The sequence below is a fragment of the Lepus europaeus genome, chromosome 15 (genome assembly GCF_033115175.1).
Source record: "Lepus europaeus isolate LE1 chromosome 15, mLepTim1.pri, whole genome shotgun sequence".
Classification (NCBI taxonomy): domain Eukaryota; kingdom Metazoa; phylum Chordata; class Mammalia; order Lagomorpha; family Leporidae; genus Lepus; species Lepus europaeus.
Window position 1 is genome coordinate 76129317 of NC_084841.1, and position 27528 is coordinate 76156844.

Genomic DNA, 27528 nt, shown 5'->3' on the forward strand with positions numbered 1-27528 from the left:
CGGAAGGCCGTGCTCTGCGCGCCGGGCTGGCTGTGGAGCCGCCGCCATGGGCAAGGTGAATGTGGCCAAGTTGCGCTACATGAGCCGGGATGACTTCAGGGTCCTGACAGCGGTAAGAAGCCTCCGCCCCCCTTCCCCAGTGACCTCCCCGACGGTGCGTTCTCAGATGGACAGAGCGGAGCCGGCGCGCCCGGGGCCTGCGGACGCGCCGACGCTGGGGACCGGGAAAAGAGCGCTGGAGAGTCGGGTTTTTACAGGGCTTATGTGTGGCACTTGTCCCCCAGCGAGCGCCAAGGCCCCGTGTTCCAGTCATTTTCCGTCCCTTCTGGTCTGTTACTCCCCGAGCTGGAGAGACTCTCGCCTCGCCGTGGCCTGGTCTCTGCCTCGGGCTTGAGGGTTTGAGGCCCGTCCCACTGTTAAAGTCAGATTCTCTCAGCACGTTTGCCGGGGCTCTTCATAGCGAGCTGGACGGTATCAGGCAGTAAGGGCCGTGAAGACGGGACAGGATGCGGGAATGCCAGGCTCTGGGCCTCCGGCGGAGGGTGCGACGAGTGCTCTCTCTGAATTGTGTAGTCGGGGGGGCTCCCCGCGTGCGAGGGTCTCTCTGTCTACGGTTGTGACCAAGGTCCACCAAGGCTTTCTTGTTTTGTTTTTGTTTAAGTTATTGTCTCTTGGTAGGCAGTAAATTAATGCCCTGCTACGTGAAAAAAGGAATGAGAGGTTGATGGGGAGCCTGCGCAGCTGTGGAAGTTGGGGGCAGTGACAAGAGCAAGACCCTCCCGTGGGAAATCCCTGAAGAAAAGAAAGACCGGCGTGACTGGGGCGGAGTGAGCTAGAGGCTTAGACTGGAGACGTACCTGGAAAAGCTGTTGCTGGGTTATGTACCGTAGAGCTTTTCAGGCTTGGTAAAGGTGGCAGGGGAGGGGGAGCCACTGAACGTTTCTGGTCAAGGCACAGAGATCAATGACATTAATGAAGCCAGTACTTTTTTTTAGGACCCATTATGGTTTGGTAAGGAGTGAGCCCCATGCTGAAGACTCTATATGGTGTCATTCTGTGATGGGATTCAAGCATGTCTCATGAGTCACACTGATTCTTGTACTATTGTTAAGGCTTTATGTTGGATTTTGGAAATGAATCTTAAATAGGCACTACTTAAGGATTAAACTATCAAAGACAAAAATCTATATGAAATTTGGAAGACATTCTTCTTTCTCCCGTACATCCTTCAGGTCAACTGGTCTTCCTGTAATTACCTCCGATCATCTCTGAAAGATAGCTCCCTTTTCTGCTTGCTCAGCACATTAATCCATTCCTTACTGCCTCTCACAGAGTCACGAGGAATAGTGTTAGGTCCTGGAGAGACAGGGACCAAGTGTGCAAGATGAATTAAGTTCAAGTGTAAAGTTTGGAGGGACATCACAATGATGACAGATTTATCTTCCCAAACGTGGACTCTTAATATTGAAATTCGTTCTAAGGGGGCCAGTACTTAACCTACCTACAGTGCCGTCATCCCTCATAGCCTCTCCACTTCCCATCCAGCTCCCTGCTAATGCATCTGGGAAAGCAGTGGAAAATGGCCCAAGTGCTTGGCCCCCTACACCCACATGGGAGACCCAGAAGAAGCTCCTGGCTTCAGACCAGCCCATCTCCAACTGTTGCAGCCATTTGAGGAGTGAACCAGCAGATGGAAAACCTCTGTGTGTGTGTGTGTGTGTGTAGTTCTGCCCCTCAAATAAGTAAATAAATATTTGAAAAATTAAAAAATTTTCTCTGGAGCCCACCAAGGAATACTCCAGCCATTAAACATGACAGCCCAGTCTCAGTTGAATTTCACCACTGCCAGCCGGCGCCTTGGCTCAATAGGCTAATCCTCCGCCTGCGGCGCCGGCACACCAGGGTCTAGTCCCGGTCGGGGCACCGGATTCTGTCCCGGTTGCCCCTCTTCCAGGCCAGCCCTCTGCTGTGGTCCGGGAGGGCAGTGGAGGATGGCCCAAGTGCTTGGGCCCTGCACCCGCATGGGAGACCAGGAGAAGCACCTGGCTCCTGGCTTAGGATCAGCGCGGTGCGCTGGCCACAGTGCACCGGCCACGGGAGCCATTGGAGGGTGAACCAGCGGCAAAAGGAAGACCTTTCTCTGTTTCTCTCTCTCACTGTCCACTCTGCCTGTCTAAAAATAAAAATAAATGAATTTCACCACTGCCAACACCTTTTCTTACCCTTTTGTCTCTTTATATTATCGTTTGTTTTGATTTGTTGGCCCTACCTTTTTTTTTTTTAATATTTTATTTATTTATTTGAGAGGTTGAGTTACAGACAGCAAGAGCGAGAGACAAAGAGAAAGGTCTGCCATCCGCTGGTTCACTCCCCAATTGGCCGCAATAGCCGGAGCTGCGCTGATCCGAAGCCAGGAGCCAGGAGCTTCTTCCAGATCTCCCACACAGGTGCAGGGATCTAAGGACTTGGGCCATCTTCTATTGCTTTCCCAGGCCATAGCAGAAATCTGGATTGGAAGAGGAGCAGCCAGGACTAGAACCAGTGTCCATATGGGATGTCCGTGCCTCAGGCAGAGGATTAACCTGCTGTGCCACAACACTGGCCCAGCCTTACCTTTCAATGTGAATTTCCCGCAAAATTCTTTCACCAGCCTTTCCTTTTGTTCCACTATTTCTTGGTGATGGTATCCACTTTACAGTCTCATCTTTCATCTCTGCCAAAAAATTGACCCTTTTTCCCCAATTAAGAGTTCACTCCTAAGTTCCCAATTTTCCTATAAACATCTGCTAGTGACTTTTATGTGCTCAAACCAAATCAGTCAACTTTACCCTCTTCCTCGTTTCCCAAACTACCAAAAAATGTAATTTTAAAATGTATTCTTCCTCCTCACTTCCAGCTTAAATTCCTCTCTCTTTTTGCCCTCCTACATCAAAATGCAAAACTTCTTAAAGCCCTTGAAGTCCTCCCTTCAATTATCACTAAAACATTTATAGTTTTTCAAGACAACTATTTAGATGTCAGCAGGTATTTTAGGCTTTATCATGTATCTATGCCAAGGACTCAGAATCTGTACCCTTGAAGTGCAGTAGAGATATGTTGTTAGTGATTACATAACAAATTATAACTGATGACATGTTTAGAGAAGCAGGTAATTTTGTTTTGTAATCATGAGCCCCAGAAGATGTTCTAGTCAATGACAGACTGCATATGCAATAGGGGTTCCGCAAGATTGTATCACTTAGTGACATAGCAGATGTCTTAGTTTGTGGAAGTACAAAACTTGCCTAATGACCCATGTCTCAGAATGTATCCCTTACAGAATTTTGGTAGACAAGGCTTTATGGTAGTTATGATCATATAATGATTCCTTTCATTTCAGGTTGAAATGGGCATGAAGAACCATGAAATAGTTCCCTGCAGTTTGATTGCTTCTATAGCCAGCCTTAAACATGGTGGCTGTAATAAAGTTTTAAGAGAATTAGTGAAACATAAACTCATAGCCTGGGAGCGTACCAAAAGTAAGTATGTTTTAAGACAGAATTCGTGATTTTTTTCAGGTAATTGGTTTTCTCCATAGCAGGTGTTCCAAAAGCAACAGGTAGAAGTTGCCAGACTACTAAAGCACTAAACCAATTTAACTAATAGTAAAGCACTGTTACTTCTATCATATTCTTGTTGTCAAATGCGTCACAGGGCCCACCCAGGCCAAAAGGGAGGCCGGGGAAAGGAGTGGCAAGGTCACACTGCAGAATAGCAAGTGGAATAGAGAGCTTATTGCTGCCAGCCTTGGAAGGTACAATCTACCACAAAGCTCACTCTGGCATTACATGTCAGACTTTCTGTGGGGAGAGATGAGGGTTTTTCAGACCTATCACAGATCTTTACATTTATAAAATACACTAAAAAATAATTGCTATAAAAATGAGGTGAAAAACGCATACAAATAAGCAAAAAGTCTTGGTCTAATTAATATAAGAAATTCTAAACTTGAAATTCTTTCTTTTTGTCTAGCTGTCCAGGGCTATCGGCTGACAAACGCAGGCTATGACTACCTTGCTTTGAAAACACTTTCTTCTAGACAGGTAGTCGAGTCTGTTGGAAACCAGATGGGTGTTGGCAAAGAATCAGGTTAGTGCTGTTACTACTATTAGAATATTTTCTTTGCTTTTATTTGTATTTCCCCCTGAGAAAACATTCCTGTTTCAGTTTTAACATTTTATTCATCCGAACAGTAAATTGGAAAAGGTTATAAACATACTCTTAGTTTGGAATGTTATTGTTTTCTGCACAAGTCCTTCAACAAGAATTAATTTAATTCTAACAACTGAAATCTTTGGTAAATATTTTCTTTGTTCTTATTTTGTATCTGATGAGCTATACATTTGTAATAGTTAAAAATAGGTGCCACAGAGGAGTTTAGGAGACAGTGAATATCCACAAACCACACACACAGTTTTTCATCGTAACAATGTGATCAGGCAAAGATAAGTATGTGTAGGACACAGAAAAGGTAAGAGTAAAGAGCAGGGAGTGATTTTCTCTGTGCCGTAGCCTTTTGTGTCCTGCTTTTAATTGTGTAGTTGTATTATTTAAACTGAGGAAGCAAAATTAATTGGAGATAAAGGAATTATTAGGAAAGCTATGCCCAAGAAGATTTGTGGTACTTCATGTGATTAGTGTGTTTTCTGTACTGACATCCATTTTGCAGCATATATTTAGGAAGAGATGCAGGAGTGCTCACTAACTACAGCACAGGGTTGGGGTGTGTGTGGAAAATGTATAAGCAGAAATAATGAAGAACCCCCTTTGGGGTAGGCTTCTGTTAACATTTTTAAGAAATTTGTCACATGGCAAAATCATAAATAGTATATATGAGTGTATAATTAAAACTGAGGGGCAAGTTGTTATGGCACAACAGGTTAAGCCACCATTTGGTTAAGCCACTCCCATATTGGAGTGGTGATTCAGGTCCTGGCTGCTTCCAATCCAGCTTCCTGCTAACGTGTCCTGGGAGGTAGCTGATGAGGACCCAAGTGCTTGGTCCTCTGCCACCCTTGTGGGAGACAGATGTAGTTCCAGGCTCCTGGTTTTGGCCTACCTCAGCCCTGGCTGTTGTGGGCATTTGGGGAGTGAACTAGTACATGGAAAATCTCTCACATTCACTTTCTCACTCTACCTTTCCAGTAAATAAAAATAATAATACATTTAAAAAAATAAATATTGTCTTATTCCTAACCTATTCTCAGTCTCCTGTTACTATATCCTTTCATATTCCTCTAGAGTTTTCTGTATAAATACTACATTTATATGTATTAAGAATATATGCACATACATTTCACAAACCATTTTAATCAGAAGTGAAAGCAAGCAGTGCTCACTGTTCTGCACCTTGACTTTTGTCCACTTGCTGCGTCTTTGATACCATTTCACAGCAGCAGGTGCATCTTGCTCCTGGCTACAGGGCATTACTGTGTGTGGGTCTCCATCTGGACTTTACTGGTTCCCAATTTGAAGTCACTTGAGGTACCTCTGCTCCTTCTTGTAAGTAGTGACAAAGTGAGCACCCTATGCAAACGTCTCCATGTGTGCACGCAAATAAGTTTATAAAGGTATTCTTAGAAATTGAATCATTGGGGGATGTATTCGTTTTCTGTGGCAAAATAACACAGATTGGTGATATTTTTCTCATGGTTTTAGAGGCTAAAAGTCTTAAGATCAATGTGTGATGTCTCCTAAGGCCTCACTTAGGCTTGCAAACACCTGTCATGACCCTTCATGGCCTTCCCTGGTGCCTCTTCTGATAAAGACACTATTCCTATTAAGTTAGAATACCCCCCCTCCCCCATTACCACATTTAGCCTTAAGTACCTCTTTAAAGGGCCAGTCCCCAAACCATTGCATAGTGGGTTAGGACTTTAATTTTGGGAATTTTGGAGGAACACAGCTGAATATATAACAGGTCAATCACTTGGAATTTTGATATTACCAAATTTCCCTGCACTAGTTTGTAATCCCCTTAGCAATGTCACTGAGCCTTTAAGAGTTTTTTTTTGTTTGTTTGTTTTGTTTTTGTTTTTTTGTTTTTTTTAATTTAAAAGGCAGAGTAACAGAGATCTTCCATCCTCTGGTTCATTCCCTAAATGCCCACAACAGCAGGGATTTGGCCAGGCCAAAGCCAGAAGCCTGAAACTCCATCCAGGTCTCAAGTAGGTGGCAAGGACCTAAGCACTTGGGCTGCCATCTGCTGCCTTCCCAAGTGCATTATCAGGAAGCTGGATTGGCTACCCAATATGGGATGCAGGCATTCCAAGTGGCAGCTTTTCCTATTTTTTTTTTTTTTTTGACAGAGTTAGACAATGAGAGAGAGAGAGACAGAAAGGTCTTCCTTCTGTTGGTTCACCCCCAAAATGGCCGCTGCAGCCGGTGTGCTGTGCCGATCCGAAGCCAGGAGCCAGGTGCTTCTTCCTGGTCTCCATGCGGGTGCAGGGTCCAAGCATTTGGGCCATCCTCCACTGCCTTCCCGGGCCACAGCAGAGAGCTGGACTGGAAGAGGAGCAATGGGGACTAGAACCCGGTGTGCCAGTGCCACAGGCGGAGGATTAGCCTAGTGAACTGCAGCGCTGGCCAGCTTATCCTATTGTAACGCAGCCTGTGTGTTTTTTGTTTTGTTTTGCCCCAAAAAACCTTTTATTTAAGGAATACAAATTTCTTAAGTACAACTTCAGGAATGTAATGATTTTTCCCACCACTCACCCTCCCACCCACACTCCCACCCCTCCTCCTCCTCTTTCTCCCATTCCCAGTCGCATTCTCCATTAAGATTCACTTTCAATTAACTTTATACACAGAAGACTAACTCTATATGAAGTAAAGATTTCAACAATTTGCACAGACAAACTGAGAACAAGTTTTATGGATAACTCTCATAATACAACTCATTGAGGACAGAGGTCCTTTAAGGAAAGTTAGTACAGTGACTCCTGTTGTTAATTAAACAATTAACACTCTTATGTATGACATCAGTGACCAACCGAGGCTCTTTTTTCTTCTTTTTTTAAAGCTTGTATTGAGAGATAGAGTTACAGACAGTGAGAGGGAGAGACAGAAAGGTCTTCCTTCTATTGGTTCACTCTCCAGATGGCCGTAACAGCTGGAGCTGTGCCTATCAGAAGCCAGGTGCTTCTTCCTGTTCTCCCATGAAGGTGCAGGGGCCCAGGCAGTTGGGCCATCTTCTACTGCTTTCCCAGGCCACAGCAGAGAGCTGGATTGGAAGAGGGGCAGCCAGGACCAGAACTGGTACCCATATGGGATGCTGGCGCCATAGGCAGAGGATTAACCCACTGCTCCACGGCACCGGCCCCCAACCGAGGCTCTTGATATGAGCTGCCTAGGCTATGGAAGCCTTTTGAATCCATAAACTCTGTCAGTATTTAAACAAGGCCATAAGCAAAGCTCTCTACTCCCTTCAGAGAAAAGTACATCCTTCTGATGGCCAGTTCTTTCCACTGGAATCTCACTCTCAGAGATCCTTCGTGTAGAATATTCTTTGCCACAATGTCTTGGCTTTCCATGCCTGAAATGTTCTCATGGGCTTTTCCTGAAGCCTGTTTCTTAACAGAAATTTAATAATTAACATTTCCTCATGAGTAATGAGAATATACTCTAAATGTTGGTTTTACAAATAACATCCTGTTTTGATAGTTAGCAAACTACTTATTGGAAGATCTCTGTTTATAGAATTCTAACAATTGAGTGGAACTCATTAAGGAGCAATTGAAGAATTGAACTTCATGCTGTTGAAAAGGAGGATATTAAAACCCTCCTTTCATAGGACATTAAGGAACAATTAGATGTTTTTCCATTAAATTGTTTCTATTAGATTGTTTTGACATAACAGTAGATAAGTGCGTTAAGCAATAACCTTTGACACATGGTATCTCTGCTTTCATTTATAGTAGATGTTCATATATGTTGACTTATAATTTGGGGTTGTAATTAAAGTAAAATGGTGAATGTGTGGAATACGAAGAGTTTTGCCAAAAATTTCTAGTTATATTAGGAAATAAAACATACTTGAGGACCCAGTGTTGTGGCACAGCTGGTTAAGCTGTTGCCTGTGATGCCATCATCCCGTATAGGCTCCAGTTCAAGTCCTGGCTACTCCACTTCGTATCTCATTCCCTGCTAATGTGCCTGGGAAGACAGTAAAAGATGGGCCAAGTACTTGGGCCCCTGCCACCCACATGCAAGACCCAGATGAAGTTCAAGGTTCTTGGCTTCAGCCTGGCCCAGCTCCAACCATTTCAAACATTCGGAAAGTGAACCAGTGGAGAGAAGATCTCTCTGTCCCCCTCACCCCTGCCCAACCCCTGTAACTCTGCCTTTCAAATAAATAAATAAATCTAAAGAAAAATACTTGATACAAATAAAGTCATACCCAGTTAGAATTTTTAACTCAATGCAAAAAAAGTATAATGATGATCTGCTTAAATCTTGACTCTAGATATTTACATCGTTGCAAATGAAGAAGGACAGCAATTTGCATTGAAGCTTCATAGACTAGGAAGAACTTCCTTCCGAAATTTGAAAAACAAGCGTGACTACCATAAACACAGGCACAATGTCTCTTGGCTTTATTTGTCTCGTCTCTCTGCCATGAAGGAGTTTGCCTATATGAAGGTAATTTTTAAGTCATTTTACATTTTCTAACCAAATGATACATGTACTTTGAAAGTCTTAGAAACAGGCATCAATCTGCTGCCCCATGTCTCCTTACCTCCAGACCCAATCTCTGTAATCACTGTGCTGTTCTTGGAGGGGGGAGTGGGGGGCAATCATTCTTTTTTTATTTTTTGTTTTTTAAGATTTTATTTATTTGAGAGGTAGATTTACAGAGAGGAAGGTCTTCCATCCGCTGGTTGACTCCCTAAATGGCCACAATGGCCAGAGCTGGGCTGATCTAAAGCCAGGCGCTTCTTCCAGGTCTCCCATGTGGGTGCAGGGACCCAAGCACTTGGGCCATCTTCTGCTGCTTTCCCTGGTTGTAGCAGAGAGCTGGATAAAAAGAGCAGCTGGGACGTGAACTGGTGCCTATAAGGGATGCCTGCACTACAGAGGCTTAGACTACTCAGCCACACTGCTGGCCCCTCTGTAATCACTAACTCTGAAGACTGTTATTTTCTTAGTGATTTCCTCCTAATGAAGATAGTTTTCATTATTATTAGTACATGAAGGCAATGTATATTCTATAGTATTAACATTGTGGAGTAGCCTAAAATAATTAGTGATATTGTTGCTTCACAAACCTGTGAATGGGAGTATGTATGTTCAGCATGTATAGTTACAGACGTCTAGCTCTAGTTGAACGTATTATAGAATTACCATCTGTAGAAACCTTTTGCATAATCGAACAAATGTCAGGTTATAAATCTGTAAATAAATGAAAAATAGTAAAAATTGTTAGCCTTTTACTTTAAGTTCAGCAAAGATTTGCTACTTATCTTTAATACCCAAATAAAATCTCTTCAATAACAAAGTTTAACAGAAAATAACACTGTGTGTTTATTATTCTGTCCAATAGACATTGTAATAATTTATCTTCATTTTTTAAAATTTTTGAATTTTTGAAAATTGCTCCAATGTGTGAACAGTTGATTTGGGGGAGTTCCACTTGTTGTTCTTTGAGTCATTTTAATTGTGTTATGTATTTCTTGTCTTATGTCTGTGTCTTAGGATATTCAATCAGTAGTTAAGCAGCTTGATAGGAATCGTTAGACATTTTCCCAAACTGTGATAGATATTTGCATTAAAGAACAGAAATGGAACATTTCTCTCCCAAGAAAGAAGAAGATAAAGCTAAATGCTAGACAGATACTGAAATCTCCAAGGTTATCATATGCTGTCAGTTTAGGCATGTTTCAAATGTTCTTCATTCACTCTTTAAAAACAAAGCAGACAGGAGCCAGTGTTGTGATGCAGCCAGTTAAGCCACTGTTTGCAGCTCCTGCATCCCATAGCAGGGTGCACTTTCAAGTCCCAGCTACTCCACTTCCAATACAGCTCCCTGCTAATGTGCCTAGGAAAGCAGCAGATGGTGGCCCTGCCACCCATGTGGGAGAGTTGGTGTCATTGTGGACCAGCTCTAGTTATTACAGCTGTTTGGGGAGTGAACCAGTGGATAGAAGTGTCTCTCCCTCTCTCTCACTCTTTTCAAATAATAAATTATTCTTAACAAAGAAACAAACAAAAACTCCTGGAAAGTGGGGAAGTAGTTCAGTTCATCTCCACAGAAGGCAGGATGTAAAATAGAAAACCCTTTAAAATTCAGTTCTGGGATAGGGTGGAGTGGGGTGAAGGAGTGGATCCCAAAGATCTCATGCACTGTTTCTTAAAGGTGGGAACCTGATAGCAACACACAGGGACCATGAAAGAATTTTTAAATTATGTGTTGAGTTTAGAGAAACTTCAGTACAGTGAAATAGTTGGTGATTGAGTGGGAGTTCAGTAGAGTCATGAGGTTTGTATGTGACTTACCTGAAAGGAGATGATGTGCTTTGCAAGAAAGCTAGTGTGGGCAAAGACATGAATGGATTTGAGCCCTCTCTGTATAAGCGACACTGAGATGATTTCTCTGACTGTGCTGCCGGGTGCCTGTTAGTATTTGGAGAACTAGGACTGGAAAAGTAGATAAAAGGGAACCAGGACAAGTTGTGGGTTTGTTTTGTTGTTGTTGTTTTTAATGGAATGTGGACCTAAGTATATTAGTCTAATATTAGATCAGGTATACTGGCTAAAGCCAGAATCCTGGTGGAGACCAGGCATAAATGACAAAGGCCTACTTAGAAATGCTAGCATTCCAAATGGCACATGGTGTAAACCCAAGGTACTTTGAAAGAAGTGGTAACATGGATTTATAAACAAGAAGAAATTAGGTGTAGTAAACAAATTTAGATCCATTTGAGTCAGACTGCTGCTGTTTCTATGTTTTTCACATGATCCATTAATTGTGGTCTCAGGGAAAGATCAGTGGTGTATGAACTAAAGGGTCTGCTCTTTACAGTCTACTTTATTTCCTAAAATGCCAGAAAACAGTTTCCTAAATCCCAGTTTGTTTTCATTTGAATAATTTAAGCACACTTAAGCAAATGACAAAGATTTATAAAGTAGGAAATATCCTAAGAGACCTTGAGTTTCTTAAGGACAAATATTTTCATGGTATTTTTGTAATTTGCACAATGCATAGTGTTCATTTTTGGCAGAAAAATGAATTCAAGCAAATTTTAGTTTAAAATTTGTTTTTATGTGTAGCTTATTCTACACAGTAGTTAAGCAATACATGAATAACCATGTGTTAATTATAATTTTGTAAAGACTTATCTGCTTTTGTTTTGGGTTTGGGAAGGTATTATTTTTTAAAAAATATATTGATTTCTTTAATAGCTTATACATGTTTTGCTGTGTTTTAGGCATTACATGAGAGGAAATTTCCAGTTCCAAAACCAGTTGATTACAATCGCCATGCAGTGGTCATGGAGCTCATAAATGGCTATCCTTTGTAAGTATTCACTACTGTCCCTGAAATCATGGCTCAAGTTTGTTTGGTTGGTGTTAATAAAAGCTTTTTTAAATTAACATACTATTGCTTTTGGGAGGTTAGAAATTGACTTAAGACTTGAAAATTGAAAACTCAGTTTCATTCTGACAGAATGGACTTTGTAATCTCTATGATTCATTCATTCATTTATTCAGTAAGCTCAGCAGTGACCCAAAGTCCTTTCCTTGTAGAATTTACATTCTAATGGAAGGAGACTTGCAATAAATAACTGAGCAAGGAAATGCAATGTTTCAAGTGGTATAAGTGCTATGGACAAAAATAAAGAAGGGTAAGGAAGATAAGAAGTATGAAGGTTGAGATGAGAGACCGCTATTTTGCATGGTGTGGTCAGGAAAAGTCTCATTAGTGAGGTGAAAACTTATCAGTGCAGAAACTTGAATAGGGAAGAAACTAAGCAGCTATATGAAGGACTATTCCAGACAGATGAGAGCACACATGTCTCAGGTGAGCATATGGGAGTGGGAACAGGTGGCCAGATCACTTAACAACTTGTGGGCCCTTATTCAGAATTTTTAATTTTGATTCAGGCAGAAGCCATTATTAGAGTGTTGTAAGCAGTGAAGAGACATTACATTTTCATAAGGAAGCTCTGGCTGCTACATGAAGAACGGAGACTTGGGGAAAACAAAAACAGGATTAGGAAGATGAGTTATGGTACTCTTGTATAATCCAGCAGAAGAGATGATGGTAGCGTTACTGCTGTGATAGTCCAGATGTGGTGGTCAGATTCTGGTATGATTTGCAGGGAGAACCTGATTGGTTAGGGATTGGATATGGATGTGAAGGGTTGAGTCAATGATAACAGCAAGGTCTTGGTCTGAGTTACAAATTAATAGAGGAAGAAGTTGCCACTTAGAAGCAGGAAGAATAGTTTGGAGTTAGAGGGTGGAGCAGAATCAGATTCTATTTTGGGCAGGTAAGTTTGAGATATCTCAGAATCCAGGGGAGCTGTCAAGATTGAAATCAGGCCGGCGCCGCGGCTCACTAGGCTAATCCTCCGCCTTGCGGCGCCGGCACACCGGGTTCTAGTCCCGGTCGGGGCACCGATCCTGTCCCGGTTGCCCCTCTTCCAGGCCAGCTCTCTGCTGTGGCCAGGGAGTGCAGTGGAGGATCCCTGCACCCCATGGGAGACCAGGAGAAGCACCTGGCTCCTGCCATCGGAACAGCGCAGTGCGCCGGCCGCAGCGCGCCTACCGCAGCGGCCATTGGAGGGTGAACCAATGGCAAAGGAAGACCTTTCTCTCTGTCTCTCTCTCACTGTCCACTCTGCCTGTCAAAAAAAAAAAAAAAAAAAAAAAATTAAAAAAAAGACCTAAAGAAAGAAGAAAGAAAAAAAAAAAGATTGAAATCAGTGTTTGAATTATAGTGTTTGAAGCCATGAGCCCAGCTTGATCACCATGAGTGAATCCTATGAGTGAATCCTACATAAGAAAAAGAAGAGGTTCTAGGAACAACTTTTGAGGAACTCCAAAATTTAGAGGTCAGGGAAAAGTTGAAGAACCAGTAAAAAAGACTAAGGAGGAATGATCAATATGGAAGGAATAAAACTTGAAGAGCATTGTGTCCCAAGAGTTAAGTGAAGGAATGTGTTTCAGGGAGGGCACAGACCAGAAATGATGATGACCAGGATTGACCTTTGAATTAAACAATATGGAAGTCATTGGTAGTCTTGGAAAGAGCATTTCATTAGTGAGAGGTGGATGAAACCCTATCTGAAATGGGTTCAATAGAGAAGGAGAGGGAATAAATTGGAAAAAACCTGTGTAAGAGTTTGGCTGTAAAGAACAAAGAGGGGCTGGTATTGTGTCATAGTATGTAAAGTCGCCACCTCCACTGCCAGAGTCCATTATGTGCACCAGTTGGTGTTCCAGCTGCTCCACCTCTGATCCAGCTCCTGCTAACAGCCTGGAAAAAGCAGCAGAAGGTGGCCAAAGTGTTTGGGCCTCTGCCACCCATGTAGGAGACTTAGATGAAGTTCCTGGCTTCTGGCTTTGCCCTGGCCCAGTGCTAGGCATTGTGGTCAATGGGGAGTGAGTTAGCAGATGAAAGGTCTCTCTCAGTATGTCTCTCCCCCTCTCTCTTTGTAACTCTGACTTTCAAATAAATAAGTAAATCTTTAAAAAAAGAAAAAAGAAAGAAAAAGCATAGTAGTAATAGAAGACAGAGTCTAAGCAGGGTGGCTTTTTTTTAATTTATTTGTTTTTTAGTACTTGGAAGGTATTATGTTTGCTGGTAAGAATGAGGAGAAAGATACTGGGAAGATGGGTTGGAAATAATATATGTGCATATACAAACATACTTTTATTAAAATCATAAATGAGTACACATATTCTCTCTTCGTGTGTAAAATACCTTTAGGTGTCAGATACATCATGTTGAAGACCCTGCATCTGTATATGATGAAGCAATGGAACTAATTGTCAAACTTGCAAATCATGGGCTGATTCATGGAGATTTCAATGAATTCAATCTCATTTTGGATAAAGATGACCATATCACCATGATTGATTTCCCACAGATGGTTTCAACTTCTCATCCCAATGCTGAGTGGTATGTACTGAAACTGATTCTGGATGTGAATGTGTTTAGGTGTGATGAAATCTTTTTTTCCCTCATAATTGTCCAGTTCTTGTATTTTTCCTCATGAGACAGTCTTACTCCTCAGTATTTTAAGGAGGAAAAAATGTACTTTGATCCCATTTTTAAAACCTTTTCACATGGCATTGTGGCATAGTAGGTTAAGCTGCCATTTGGGATGCCTACATCCCATATCAAAGTCCCAGTTGGAGTCACAGCTGCTCCACTTCTTGATCTGGCTTCTTGCTAATGTGTACTTGAGGCAACAAATAGATAATGACCTAGCCATCTCTGCCAGCCATCTACCTACCCACTTGAGTTCCCAGCTCCTAGCTTCTTGGTCAGCACCAACTGTTGGAACAAGTGGTTAGAAGATCTCCAACTCAAACTTTCAAGTAAATAAATTTCAGAAGAAAATTAAGCTTGTATATTTGGAATTTGAAGAATTGCCTTTTTTAATGTAAACCACAGTGAAGATAGCATAAAAATAATTTGGATTACTCTTGTAATTTGACAGTTGAAAGTCAAACTTTGTTAGCCATGGGACCCTTTGTTCAGACAGTTTTGAGATGGAACCCTAGTTTTTAAAACAGGTCAGTACCTACTCAGGGACATGGAGTGAAGAGCCCTCAAGCCACCATATGCTCTTCCCCTTTCCTCACTTCTCCATGGTCACCTTCAAGAGAGCTTCAGCAAGCACAGCTTAGTAATCCTAATGGCCTTAGAAAAAGGTGTGGTGTGAGACTAGACTCAGTTGCCAGATCAATGATAATTATCTTCATTTTCTTTTTTTTTTTTTTTTTAAGATTTATTTATTTATTTGAAAGGCAGATTTATAGAGAGAGGAAGAGACAGAAATCTTTCATCTGCTGGTTCGCTCCCCAAGTGGCCACAAAGGCCAGGACTGAGCCTGGTAAAAGCCAGGAGCCTTGAAATCATCCAGGTTTCCCACATGAGTGGCAGGGGCCCAAATCCTTTGGCCGTCTTCCACTGCTTTCCCAGGGGGATTAGCAGGGAGCTGGATCAGATGTGGAACTGCCAGGACTCAAATCACTGCCCATCTGGGATGCCAGGGTCAAAGGTCGTGGCTTAATCCTCCTGTTGTTTTAGCTTTTATTCAATTAGTAAAAAAATTCATGTGAAACTTCCATCACTTGCACAGAACAGCATCACTTTTGTACTATTATAATCATATTTTTTACTTTACTTAGCCACTTAAACCAACAAAGTTGTGAAATGCAACCTTTTCCTTATTTGCTTGTATTCCATGATGCAATTGAGTGTAATCAAATTACAAGTGTGTGTGTGTTTTTAACTCCTATTTAGTTTTATGAGAAACAGCTTTTCCCTAAAGTAACAACTGGTGTGTGTGTGTGTGTGTGTGTGTAAAATCATTCTTGTAAAGTTTAGGATTGAAGCAGTTTATGTTATGCTAGAGAAAGAAATTTTACTTAAAAATAACTTTTAAAATTATTTCCAGCAAAACAATACTAAATATTCATGGCACTTGAATGATCAGTACTCTTGGATGATGACTAATCATCATTTTTATTAATACAGAGTAGCAGAGTCACACAATAAAGAACATCTGGGAACCACCACAGTTAGAGAAGGAATTGATGACAGGTTATGACGTTCCAAATGATTTAATTAGAATTTTTATGAACCCTAGTACTGGGGAAAGGAGTTGGGCTGAGCACTTGTGGTTGAGATATAATTAAGCCCTGTCACTTTGCTTTTGAAGAAATGACTAGTAAGAGAGATAGGAGTGTATGTAAAATGATCAGTTTTAAAATATACTAACATTTTGCCAGGGTGCCCTGAGCGAAGAAGAGTGATATTGTCTTCCCTATTTCCAAACTTCTTCTTTCTCAAGATAGTAATTCAATTAAAATTTAATGACATAGTCAGCTCCATGTCATCCTGTCTAATTCTTCATTATCTAGAAAGCTTCTAGAGAATTGAATCTGTTCTTGCTGCTCTATGCTGACTTTAAAAAGCAAACTGGTATGCAGAGGTCCTTCTACACTCAATCCAGATCAGCTTGTCTTCAGATTGGGTGAATGTTTTTGATAATTATTGTATATTATCATAAACATAATTGAGTAGTTCCCAGACCCTTCCTAAGGAGTCATTAATCCCTTTTTATCTGGTTTTTCCAATTGGCTAGAGGCTTTGGCGTGTGTTGCCATTGGGAACACAGCCAGCCGACTGGGAACTAAAGAGAGTAAGTCTCCTCGGGTTCACACTCACTTTCCCTTAGTATGTCCTCCTATTCTGAGTCATGCTATGAGAAAACCTCGACTTCCCTACCCACAGGAACTGTGTTTAAAACTTTTATCCCTTGTACTTTCCTCAGCTTTTTCATTTTTAAACACAGGCTGCTCTTTTGTATCTTCTTTCTCCTCTGTAACAACTTTTTCTGCTTCCTAGAAGGAGCAGGAGTATCACAATAAATGATAAGGTAATGTGATTGGCTAATGGAAAAGTTCGCAATGCCTGTATCAAAAATCATTCTTCCTTTTGCAGGTATTTCGACAGAGATGTTAAATGTGTGAGAGATTTCTTCATCAAACGTTTCAACTATGAAAGTGAGCTTTATCCAACATTTAGTGACATCAGGTTTGTACTCAGCATTGCTTAAAATGATAGGACCTTTTAAATATCTCGTTTATTTAGTTCTAAAAGTTAACCCTTGCACCAAAAAAAAAAATATATGTAGTCATCTTTGACACCTAATAATTACTGTTAAGGGCCATTGTTCTGTAGCATATAAATGAAATTTTAAAATTTGAAAATGCCTGCCTTGGGGCTGGCATTGTGGCACAGCAAATTAAGCTATTGTCTACAATACCAGCATCCCATATCAAAGCCCAGTTTGAGTCCCAGGTGCTCTGCTTCCGATCCAGCCCCCTGCTGGGCCTGGGAAAGCAGTGGAAGATAGCCCAAGTACATGGGTCCCTGCTACCCATGTGGGAGACACCCCAGAAGAGGTCCAGGCTCGTGTCTTCAGCTTGGTACACCCTCAGCTTTTATGGCCATTTCAGGAGTGAACCAACAGAAGAGAGAGTGGCCATTGAGGGGTGAACCAACAGAAAAGGAAAACCTTTCTGTCTCACTGTCCACTCTGCCTGTCCAAAAAAAATAAATTAATAAAGAGCTCACTTGTTCTCTGTCATACTATCGCCTTCTTTCTTTTCTTTTTTTTCCCTAAGATTTATTTTATTCGTTTGAAAGGCAGTGTTACAGAGAGAGGTGGAAACAGAGGAGGTCTTCCATCTGTTGGTTCACTCCCCAAATGGCCGCAGCGACCAGGGATAGACCAGGCCAAAACCAGTAGCCAGGAGCTTCTTCCAGGTCTCCCATGTGGGTGCAGGACCCAAGCACTTGGGCCATCCTCCACTGCTTTCCCAGGCCACAGCAGAGCTCTGGATTAGAAGTGGAGCAGCCAAGACTCAAACTAGCACCTGTATGGGTGCCAGCTCTGCAGGCCAGAGCTTTAACCCATTGTGCCACAGCACCAGCCCTGCCTTTCAAATAAATAAAAATAATCTTTCAAAAAAGTAAAGAAAAGGAAATACCTGTTTGGTCCTTTGAGATACTGCTATTGGATCTTGGGAAAGAATATGTAGAGTTTCTTAAAAATGTAGGAACTTTTACTGGGTGGAGTGCTATGTGAATAACCAGTTCATAAAGAATCAAACCAAAGAGTTACTGAAATTTCTTGAGGTATACATTTTCTCATTTATTTTTGGTACATTAAAATATTTGCTTTTTTGGTGAGACATATAATTTACAAGAAATTTTAGCCCCCTTTGGAAGTTAATTTACCAACTAATAAATATCAATTGAATTTTTGTAACCTTTTTATTAGTAGGTGTTATAAAAAGTCATCTTATCCTTAAAATGACAGCATGTATCTTTTATATTTGCATACTTAATTTCTGAGTATTAGGCTGTAGGCAAAGAAAAACTTTTAAATGTATCAACTATTAAACTTACTTGGGAATCAGAATTTATCAAATAATGGGTACTTAGATAACTGTGTTTTCTTTCCCTTTTCAACTCCTGTTTTCCCTCCTAGGAGGGAAGACTCTCTGGATGTGGAGGTCTCTGCCAGCGGCTACACAAAGGAGATGCAGGTGGATGATGAACTGCTGCATCCACTCGGGCCAGATGATGGAAACTCCGCCACAGAGCGGGGATCTGATTGCTCACTTTCTGATGAAGAGGCATCAGAAGAAGCAAAGGTCTGTAGGTCAGAGAATGAGAGTGAAAAGAGCTCTGTGGATGAAGCAAGTGGCCACTGTCGCAGGTCACCTGGAGAACTCGAGCAAATAAAGGAGGACAGTTTGTTAGGGGAGCATGCTGGCATACACATGTTTGAAATGACTGGATTCAGGCAGGCTTTGGAGGAAATGAAAGGTCAGGTTGTTGAGAGCAATTTAACAACTGAGCTTTCTGGGGAGAAAAACAGAACTGAAAATGGCACGTGGCAGGATGGTCAGACTGGTCCCAGAGGAGTCGCTGCTGGCCCTGAGGAGTGTGAAGACGAGTGCCCTGATCTGATTGCCCTGTCGTCACTAAACAAGGAATTCAGGCCTTTCAGGTATAGATTTTTGTTGATTGTTTTTCTGTGTTGAACCTTGAGACTGGTACTTTTCTTTGATTCTTTCTAAATTAATGGTTGCTTTTTTTTTTTTAAGATTTATTTATTTATTTGAAAGTCAGAGTTACACAGAGAGGAGAGGAAGAGACAGAGGCAGGGGGAGGGTCTCCCTTCCAATGGTTCACTCCCCAATTGGCCACAATGGCCGGAGCTGTGCCAATCCGAAGCCAGGAGCCAGGAGCTTCCTCTGGGTCTCCCACATGGGTGCAAGGGCCCGAGGACCTGGGCCATCTTCTGCTTTCTCAGGCCATAGCAGAGAGCTGGATCGGAAGTGGAGCAGCCGGGTCTCGAACCAGTGCCCATATGGGATGCCGGCACTTCAGGCCAGGGCGTTAACCTGCTGTGCCACAGTGCCGGCCCCTCTAAATTAATGTTTTAGGGGAAAACATGATATGACAGTTTCATTCACTATAAAGATGGGTAAATTAAAGTCAGATAGCCTTTTTTATATTTAAAATTCAAAATATCCTTCTTTACAATTGACCTGATTCTAGGCAGCCTATTGATTAAGCTTTGTGTAATTCTGCCTTACACTACAAACTGATGTCTCATAAATTAATGAGGTTTTGGGTAGATATATTTTCATAATTACACATTTCATGTTTACATGTAAAACATGCAGTAGATGTGCTTTCTGTGTCAAGCATCTAAAGTGAATTTCCTCTGGTATTTTGAGCTTTCTGTCCTTTTGTTCCTGTTCAGCTAAAATCATATAATGGTATTGTGTATTTAAAATTTTTGTCTTGGAAATACTAATCCATGAGGCTAAGCTTAGATTAGCAAAAGTTCTAAAACTTGATTTTTTGATTTGGGGAAGCTTACCCAGAAACCAGCTGTAGGTTAATGAATAGTAATACAGAAGTTAAAATTAGACCAGGAATACATTTTTTTTTTTTTTTTTGGACAGGCAGAGTGGATAGTGAGAGAGACAGAGAGAAAGGTCTTTCTTTTTGCCGTGGGTTCACCCTCCAATGGCTGCTGCGGCCGGCACATCATGCTGATCCGAAGCCAGGAACCAGGTGCTTCTCCTGGTCTCCCATGCGGGTGCAGGGCCCAAGCACTTGGGCCATCCTCCACTGCCTTCCCGGGCCATAGCAGAGAGCTGGCCTGGAAGAGGGGCAACCGGGATAGAATCCGGTGCCCCAACCGGGACTAGAACCCGGTGTGCTGGCGCCGCAAGGCGGAGGATTAGCCTGTTAAGCCACAGCACCGGCCAGGAATACATTTATTAAACATTTTCTCTTACATGTTCACACTTATATTTCAAGGTTGTCTTTGTCTTTGCAGTTTTTGTGTATGAGGCAGAGTATGAGAGTTTTGCTTCTTGTCCATGTAATTCTCTATCTTAAGCCTCAAGGCTATTGCCATTTGAGTCCACTTGGAAAATTAAGCGGACACTTAAGAGACAAAAAGTCAAAAATACAGTGGTTCGGGATTCTGACTGATGGTGTTAGTCTGGATTCTGTAGAGAAATAAAACCAACACAAGATATTTACAAGTATTCCTCAATTTTCAGTGGGATTATGTCCCAATAAACTCTTCCTGAGTTGAAAATATCGTCAATCAATAACACATTTAATGTACCTAACCCACTGAACGTTAGCAACACAGCACACTGTAAACAATCAGCTGTCCACCTTCATAACTGTATAACTGACTAAGAGGTGCAGCTTGCTCCTGCTACACAGCAGCATGAGAGAGAATGCACTGAACATTGCTAGCCCAAGAAAAGATCAGAATTTGAAGTGTGGTTCTTACCAAATGTATATTGCTTCTTGAACCATCATAAAGTTGAAAAATCTGAAGTTGAACTATCAGAGGCCAGGGACTATTTGTATGAAGAATTGGCTCACGTAGTTATGGAGGCTGAGCAGTCCCCAGATCTGCAGTCATTGCTGGTGGAGTCACAGGAGTGCCAGTGGTATATAGATCCAGGCCAGACACCTGACAAAGAGGCAATAGTGTACACTCCAGTCAGAATCCAAACTCAGAAGGCTGATGGGCCAGCTCAGTCAGGCAGAGAGTAAGTTGTCTCTTGCTGTGCCCTTGTGCTCTCTTTGGGCCTTCAGAGGATTGGATGAAGCCTGCCCTCATTAGGGAGTGCCGCTTCCAGAGTGCTCTCACACATGCACCCAGAATAATATTGAACATTGTAACCAGTCCACGGTGATGGAAAAGACCTGCAAAAGGATAAATGGTCTTCTGAAGAGATAATAGGAGTAATTATTTGTTCTCCCTTCCTGGATACATACTAGGTAGAGCTTTTATTCAAGGTAGAAGCAAAATAGTCATTGCTGAAAAAATTGACTATTAGAAGTTAATGTTGTCTGAATTCATATACATTAAAACTCTGAGCAATGTGAAAAAAAGTTTTTTACCTTAGTTGAGCAGACTCAGAGTACTATCTCTGGTCCCATTATTTCCACATTGTTTAACAAGGTGACAAAGTCTCAGAAATTTAAATTGGGAAGAGCAGTTTTGCGTGGTTCAGTAAAAGAGGAGAGGTTTATTGGAAAAGAAGCATATGAATTGTGGAAGAATAGTAAATTTTGATGGCTAAAACATTTTACCAATTTTAAGATGTTGATATTGACAAGAAGAATGCTGAAAAATTAAAATTACTGATATGTTAGACCGAAGTGTTACAGTTTTACAAAACTACATAAAAATTTTAAGTATAATAATGTTTCTGGCTTATTTTATACCCAAGTTTTACTGTCCTGTGGGGGCGGGGAGCGGGATGAATTAATTTAATCAAGTGTGATTAGTTGCATTGCAAAAATTAAGTTGATTAATTATGGGGCTTTTTGTTTTAGAGATGAAGAAAGTTTGGGAAATCTTACTCAGTGTAGAACAAGAACTCTGAGTGTTACTTCTGCAGGCAGTGTTGTAAGCTGTTCAACAATTCCTCCGGTGAGTATTCACTCAACATCTGTCAGAGGTGTATTAGGTCACTGCTGTGGATCAGTTAGTGAATTCAGACCTGTGAAGACTACAAGGTGTGCAGGACTCAGACATTCGTATTGCCTGAGTTCACTTTTAGCTAGAGTGAGCAAATCTTTCAGGGGAAGAACAGCACATAAGTGGGATTGACTTAAAGGACAAAGTCATAGAAATTTAGATCCAAGGGACACTAGATTTTCATGTGGTTTGGTCCCTTCATTTTAACAGGAAGTTGAGGCCCAGGTAGGTTATGTGACTTTGCTCAAAGTTCCCTGACCAGTGACAGCATGCAAATAAAGTGTGGTGAAACACCAACTTCATTCATTAGCTTGTTCTTAAATTTTGAAAGAGAAGAATAGGTGATTTTTAAATTTTTGGTGTCTCGAGTTTTTGTTGTACCCTTTGGATGTTGGCAGCAGTGTCCAAAGAAATTTCAAGAGGGACGTTTTCTGGACAGATTGGGCACAGTGCAACTCCTGCTGAGCAGTTTTGTCTGCCAGCTTCCTTTCAGAGCTAACCATGAGTGTTAGAGAATCTTGACTCTCACTGCACAGCCATTCTCTCTGGCCCATGCGGCCTTGGTTTTCCTGCTCACTGATGGCAGTGTTGTGAAAAAATGCCACCCTCACTGCCATTTAGGAACGGTGTGAACTTACAAATACCACTGTTTTGGGATGAATGAGACAAAGCTACTCTTCGTTTTCCTATTCCTCTCCTGAGTCCTTTGGCCGTCAGGTGAAGGACACTGGTGTGTAAACCTATAGCACATACCCCTGCTTCCTAACCGGACTTCTAGATTAAGCAGTGTTTTGAAAATTGTAACTTCATGGAGCTTTCTGAAAATTTATTTTCTGTCCATCATTAAGAAAGTAAAGCACAGTAATTTAGCCATATTTTTCCACAAAATTGAGTGTTGGGTTTTCCCTTCTGCCTAAGGAATCACATTGAGTACAACTGAAGCTGGGTATTAGTGATAAATGTTATAATGAGCAAAAGAAGCTGATAGAACCAGATCTAATCAGATGAAAGTAAATTTGAAAGAAAATGAGTTTCTGTTCCTGAATTTTTTATTCCAAGTCCAGAAATACTGTCAGTAAGCATAACTGTATAACCCAGTGCCTGGGTGACTCCAGCTGCTGCTGATTTCACCCCCCTGATAATTTGTACCTGGGGAGGCAAAGGTGTTGGCTCAAGCAGTTAAATTCCTGCGACCCATGTAGGAGACCTGGATTGAGTTCCTGGCTCCTGGCTTCATGCCCCAAGGTAGGAGATCTCTGCCTGTTTTGTTCTGTCTCTCAAATAAGGGAGAGAGAGAGAGGGAGCGGAGAGAGAAAGAAAATCTCCTTCTGAGTATTATCAACCTATCTTGTCTTTATTTTGGATTTCTCACACTTCATTATTGCCTGTACACTCAATTATTGGGATGTATTTACTTTCCTTTCTTTGGTTTCTCATAATCAAAACATTTCTCTGATGTCTAATTATAGTAGTATAAGATTAGTAATTATATACAAAGAATAGTTAGACAAATTGCTAATTCATGCTACTTCCTTAAATTCTAAGTTATGCTCGCTTTGTGTATGGAGATGATGGCACTACTATTTTCAGAACCCCAGTTAGAATTGTATTTGCGTGTTTTACCTCGTTGTTTGTTTTTGTTTTTTTTTGTTTGTTTGTTTGTTTGTTTGACAGGCAGAGATAGGCAGTGAGTGAGAGACAGACAGAGAGACAGAGAGAGGTCTTCCTTTCCGTTGGTTCGCTTCCCAAATGGCCGCTACAGCCGTCGCGCTGCACCATTCCAAAGCCAGGAGCCAGGTGCTTCTTCCTGGTCTCCCATGCGGGTGCAGGGCCCAAGCACTTGGGCCATCCTCCACTGCCTTCCCAGGCCACAGCAGAGAGCTGGACTGGAAGAGGGGCAATCAGAACAGAATCTGGCACCCCAACTGGGACTAGAACCCAGGGTGCCGGCGCCGCAGGCGGAGGATTAGCCAAGTGAGCCGCAGTGCTGGCCTACCTCGTTGTTTTTACCCATAATTCTACTGCCTGATGCATTTTTCTTCTGGCTAGTAGCACAGACTTAAAAAAGTTTAGAATGATGTCAAACCTTTACCTCTTACATCTTGGGTTTTATGAGCTACATTATAAGAATACAGATTTGCCTTCAAATGAAAGACGGGAAAAAATTTTCTTCAACCTAGCTTGATCAGTAACCATTTCTCTATAACCGTTTGAAACAGATTCATCATCTTAACTATATTCTCTTGAAAATTTGGTCACACTGTTTTGTTTAGGGTAACATTTCATTTTGTTAAACGTTCAGGAGAAAAAACCATTAACTTAATGGTTGTTTTGGTATCTGTACAGAGCCAAAAGATTTGTGTTTCTTGAAATTATGGTTGTAAGATCTGTTCCTTCTTTAAATATTTTCTAGTTTCTACTTCCTGGCCATTTGTGAACTCTATTCTCGCTAATCTTTAACAGAATTAAATTGTAATGAAACAGTAAGGCCTATTTGCTTTTTAAGTAGCTATGCATGTGGCTACTATCTAGTGGAAGAATTCTTTGGCTGTAGCAACAACAAAAAAAGTGTGACTTCCATTAATATTTACGTACTCCTTAAAGTAGCACACAAGTATTTTATTTCATGTTTGCATCATTTTTAAATATATTAAGTAGGAATTTTCTCCCACTGGTTTGTTTTTTTTGTTTGTTAAAAAATTTTATTTTATTTGAGAGTTGGAGTTACAGAGAGAGAGGGAGAGAGCTCTTCCATCTGCTGGTTCACTCCCTAGATGGCCAAAACAGCCTGAGCTGGGCCAGGCCAAGTACAGGAACCAGGAGCTTCTTCTGAAGCTCCCAAATGGGTAGCAGGGGCCCAAGTACTTGGGCCATCTTCTGCTGCTTTTCCCAGGCCATCAACAGGAAGTTGAATTAGAAGTGGAGCAGCTGGGACACAAACCAGCACCCATATGGGAAGCTGGTGCTGCAAGCAGCGGCTTTACCTGCTGTGCCACAACGCTGGCTCCTCCTGCTGGTTTTTAACGTGAAGAAAAATAATCATGTAGGATTTGTAAATTGTTCTGAACCTAAAGGGGAAACATGCATTCAGTCCATCGTCTCCTTATTTTGCGTGACATGGTTACCCTTGCAGTTTCATCAAAGTAAAGAATAAGAGGACGTCTAGAAGAGGACTCGGAAAAGCTCTGGAGGCCAGTCTGCCTTCCTCCAGTAGAAAGCTGGTGCCCGTGCTGCTCTTCCTTCTCAGAACTTTCCATCTCCTCTCGGTTGGATGCCTCTCTCCTAGTCCTGTCTCTTGTTCACAGCTTTATTCAGCATAGCTACCAAAGTTTTTGGAATGAAATGGTTTTGGGAACTTTATTATTAAAGATGCCTTTGTTCTGTCATCACGCTTGACTGGAGGGCTGATTAAGTGTTCTGTTTGTGGTTCGGAAGTCATTTTCCTTCAGAATTCTGCAAGCATTGCTCTGACTTGAGGCTTCCAGCATTTAGTTGCAAAGATGCCATTCAGACCCCAGATTCCAAACTCCTGCAGAAGTGGGGAGGCAGTGGTGCTGCTTGGCTTCCTGGGGTAGGAAGGGTCCTGAACCTGTTAGCCAGTTCTGCTGTCAGTCCCGACACTCAGGGAATGTCAGGTTCTTCCATGTCTCAGGCTTCCCAGATGTGGGTAGCTGCCTCTCCTCAGTGTCAGCCTCTGTAGAAACACGTTCTGATTCCCCTACTCCATTTCCCCTCTCCTCTCACCTCCTCCCACTAACAACCTTTAAACGAAAACAAAGAGGAAAAGTGGTTTACAGCTGTGTATTGACTGTAGTCTGCTCCACTGTAAAATAATCCCAGATCTGCACTTTGACTCATCTGACCCACAGCTTTATATTCTGCAGCCCAAGAAATAGGACAATAGGCAGACTAGTTCTTCTGGCTCCCTTTTATCTCTGAAATCCATTTTTCTTTGATTCTTTAACTCAACAGTTTACTAAGTGCCTCTTTGTGCCAAGCATATGCTGGGACACATGAAGATGACCCTGGCTTCTTCCCTTGAAATATTATCTTCCTTTGTAGGAGACAAGCTGGATGATACAATTAAGTAGCAGCCTGAAGTGGTTCTGAGAAACAAAAGGTCATTGTGGACTGAATATTTCAAAGTTCATCCTCATCATGCAAGTCATGTGACATGTGTAGCTTGTGTCCTAACTAATGAATAATTTGAATGTACAGATCGTTTTCTATGAGAAAGCATTCTACAGCTCCAAAAAAGCTCTATGGAAACTTTTCCCTGGTAGCTGATGCCATCAGGTCATTTCTACAGCTGCAGTTATGAAAGTATTCTTGAATATACTGGCCAATAGTGAATGCTTTAGAAAATAACTTCAGGCCGGCGCCATGGCTCAACAGGCTAATCCTCCGCCTTGCGGCGCCAGCACTCTGGGTTCTAGTCCTGGTCGGGGCGCCGGATTCTATCCCGGTTGCCCCTCTTCCAGGCCAGCTCTCTGCTATGGCCCGGGAAGGCAGTGGAGGATGGCCCAAGTCCTTGGGCCCTGCACCCGCATGGGAGACCAGGAGAAGCACCTGGCTCCTGGCTTCAGATCAGCGTGATGCGCCGGCTACAGCAGCCATTGGAGGGTGAACCAATGGCAAAAAGGAAGACCTTTCTCTCTGTCTCTCCCTCTCTCACTATCCACTCTGCCTGTCAGAAAAAAAAAAAAAAGAAAGAAAAGAAAAAATAACTTCATATTACAAAATGGACCACTGGAAAGCAGAGAATTTCTTTTTTTTTCCTACTGTTCTCATGATGGACACTAGGTGGCACTATGATAATGTGTTATCTAAAGAACTGTGCACTGTACTTTTTGCTATAGGAGTAAAATCTGTTAGGAATTTCATTTTTCCCATTTTATAACATTTTTTTCTGTTTTATTACTGGATCATATAGTGCTGCCAGTGGAGTTTTGAAAAATACACTTTTAAAAACAAATTTGATAAGTATCAGCAAATAGAGATGTTTGTTTTATCAAAATGATTCACTATCCCAAATACTAACTTCTGAAATCTTTCCAGGAACTGGTAAAACAGAAGGTAAAACGTCAGTTGACAAGACAGCAAAAATCAGCTGTGAGACGTCGATTACAGAAAGGAGAAGCAAATATATTTACCAAGCAAAGGAGAGAAAACATGCAAAATATTAAATCAAGTTTGGAAGCAGCCAGCTTTTGGGGAGAATAACATGTTTTAAGATCTTGGATAGGGACTGGCATTGTGGCACAATGGTTTAAACCTCTGCCTGTGATGCCCATATTTTAGTGCTGGTTTGAGTCCTGCCTACATTTGGGAAAGCATTGGAAGATGGCCCACGTACTTGGACCCTGCCACCCACATGGGAGACCAGATGAAGCTTTGGGCTCCTGGCTTTGACCAAGCCCAGTCCTGGCTATTTGGGACATGAACCAACGGATGGAAGATCTCTGTGTCTCCCTCTCTGTTGCTCTACCTTTTAAATAAACAAACAAATATTTTTTTAAAAAAAACATCTTTGATAAGCCTAGTGTGTGTTTTAAGTTACTGTAACCCCATTTCTCTCCACCTTTAGTTTTGCTTTCGACAAAGACCAGTATGTGAATACATACATAAGTGCTCCTTTCATCTATAAATTTCTCATTCAATATGTTTTCCAAAGACTGTTATGGTAATTTTGCTGAAGAGTCTTTTT

The 27528-nt window shown here is 41.7% G+C and overlaps 1 protein-coding gene across 1 annotated transcript; it reads left to right on the forward strand.

Annotated features, from left to right (window-relative positions):
• Positions 1–27528, forward strand: RIOK2 (RIO kinase 2). The gene is made up of 10 exons (XM_062212364.1): positions 1–112; positions 3380–3518; positions 4012–4128; positions 8504–8679; positions 11466–11554; positions 13973–14164; positions 16721–16813; positions 18276–18800; positions 21677–21773; positions 26880–27528. Exons 1-10 carry the CDS (start codon positions 47–49, stop codon positions 27042–27044), a joined length of 1659 nt encoding a protein of 552 aa, XP_062068348.1. The 5' UTR covers positions 1–46; the 3' UTR covers positions 27045–27528.

What these genes read in the sequence shown, in the direction of transcription:
- RIOK2 (XM_062212364.1), top strand. Translation starts at nt 47, where the DNA reads ATGGGCAAGGTGAATGTGGCCAAGTTGCGCTACATGAGCCGGGATGAC. An exon ending in AGCCTGGGAGCGTACCAAAA is followed by an intron (nt 3,519 to 4,011) that starts GTAAGTATGTTT and finishes CTTTTTGTCTAG; the next exon opens with CTGTCCAGGGCTATCGGCTG. An exon ending in CTCATAAATGGCTATCCTTT is followed by an intron (nt 11,555 to 13,972) that starts GTAAGTATTCAC and finishes AAATACCTTTAG; the next exon opens with GTGTCAGATACATCATGTTG.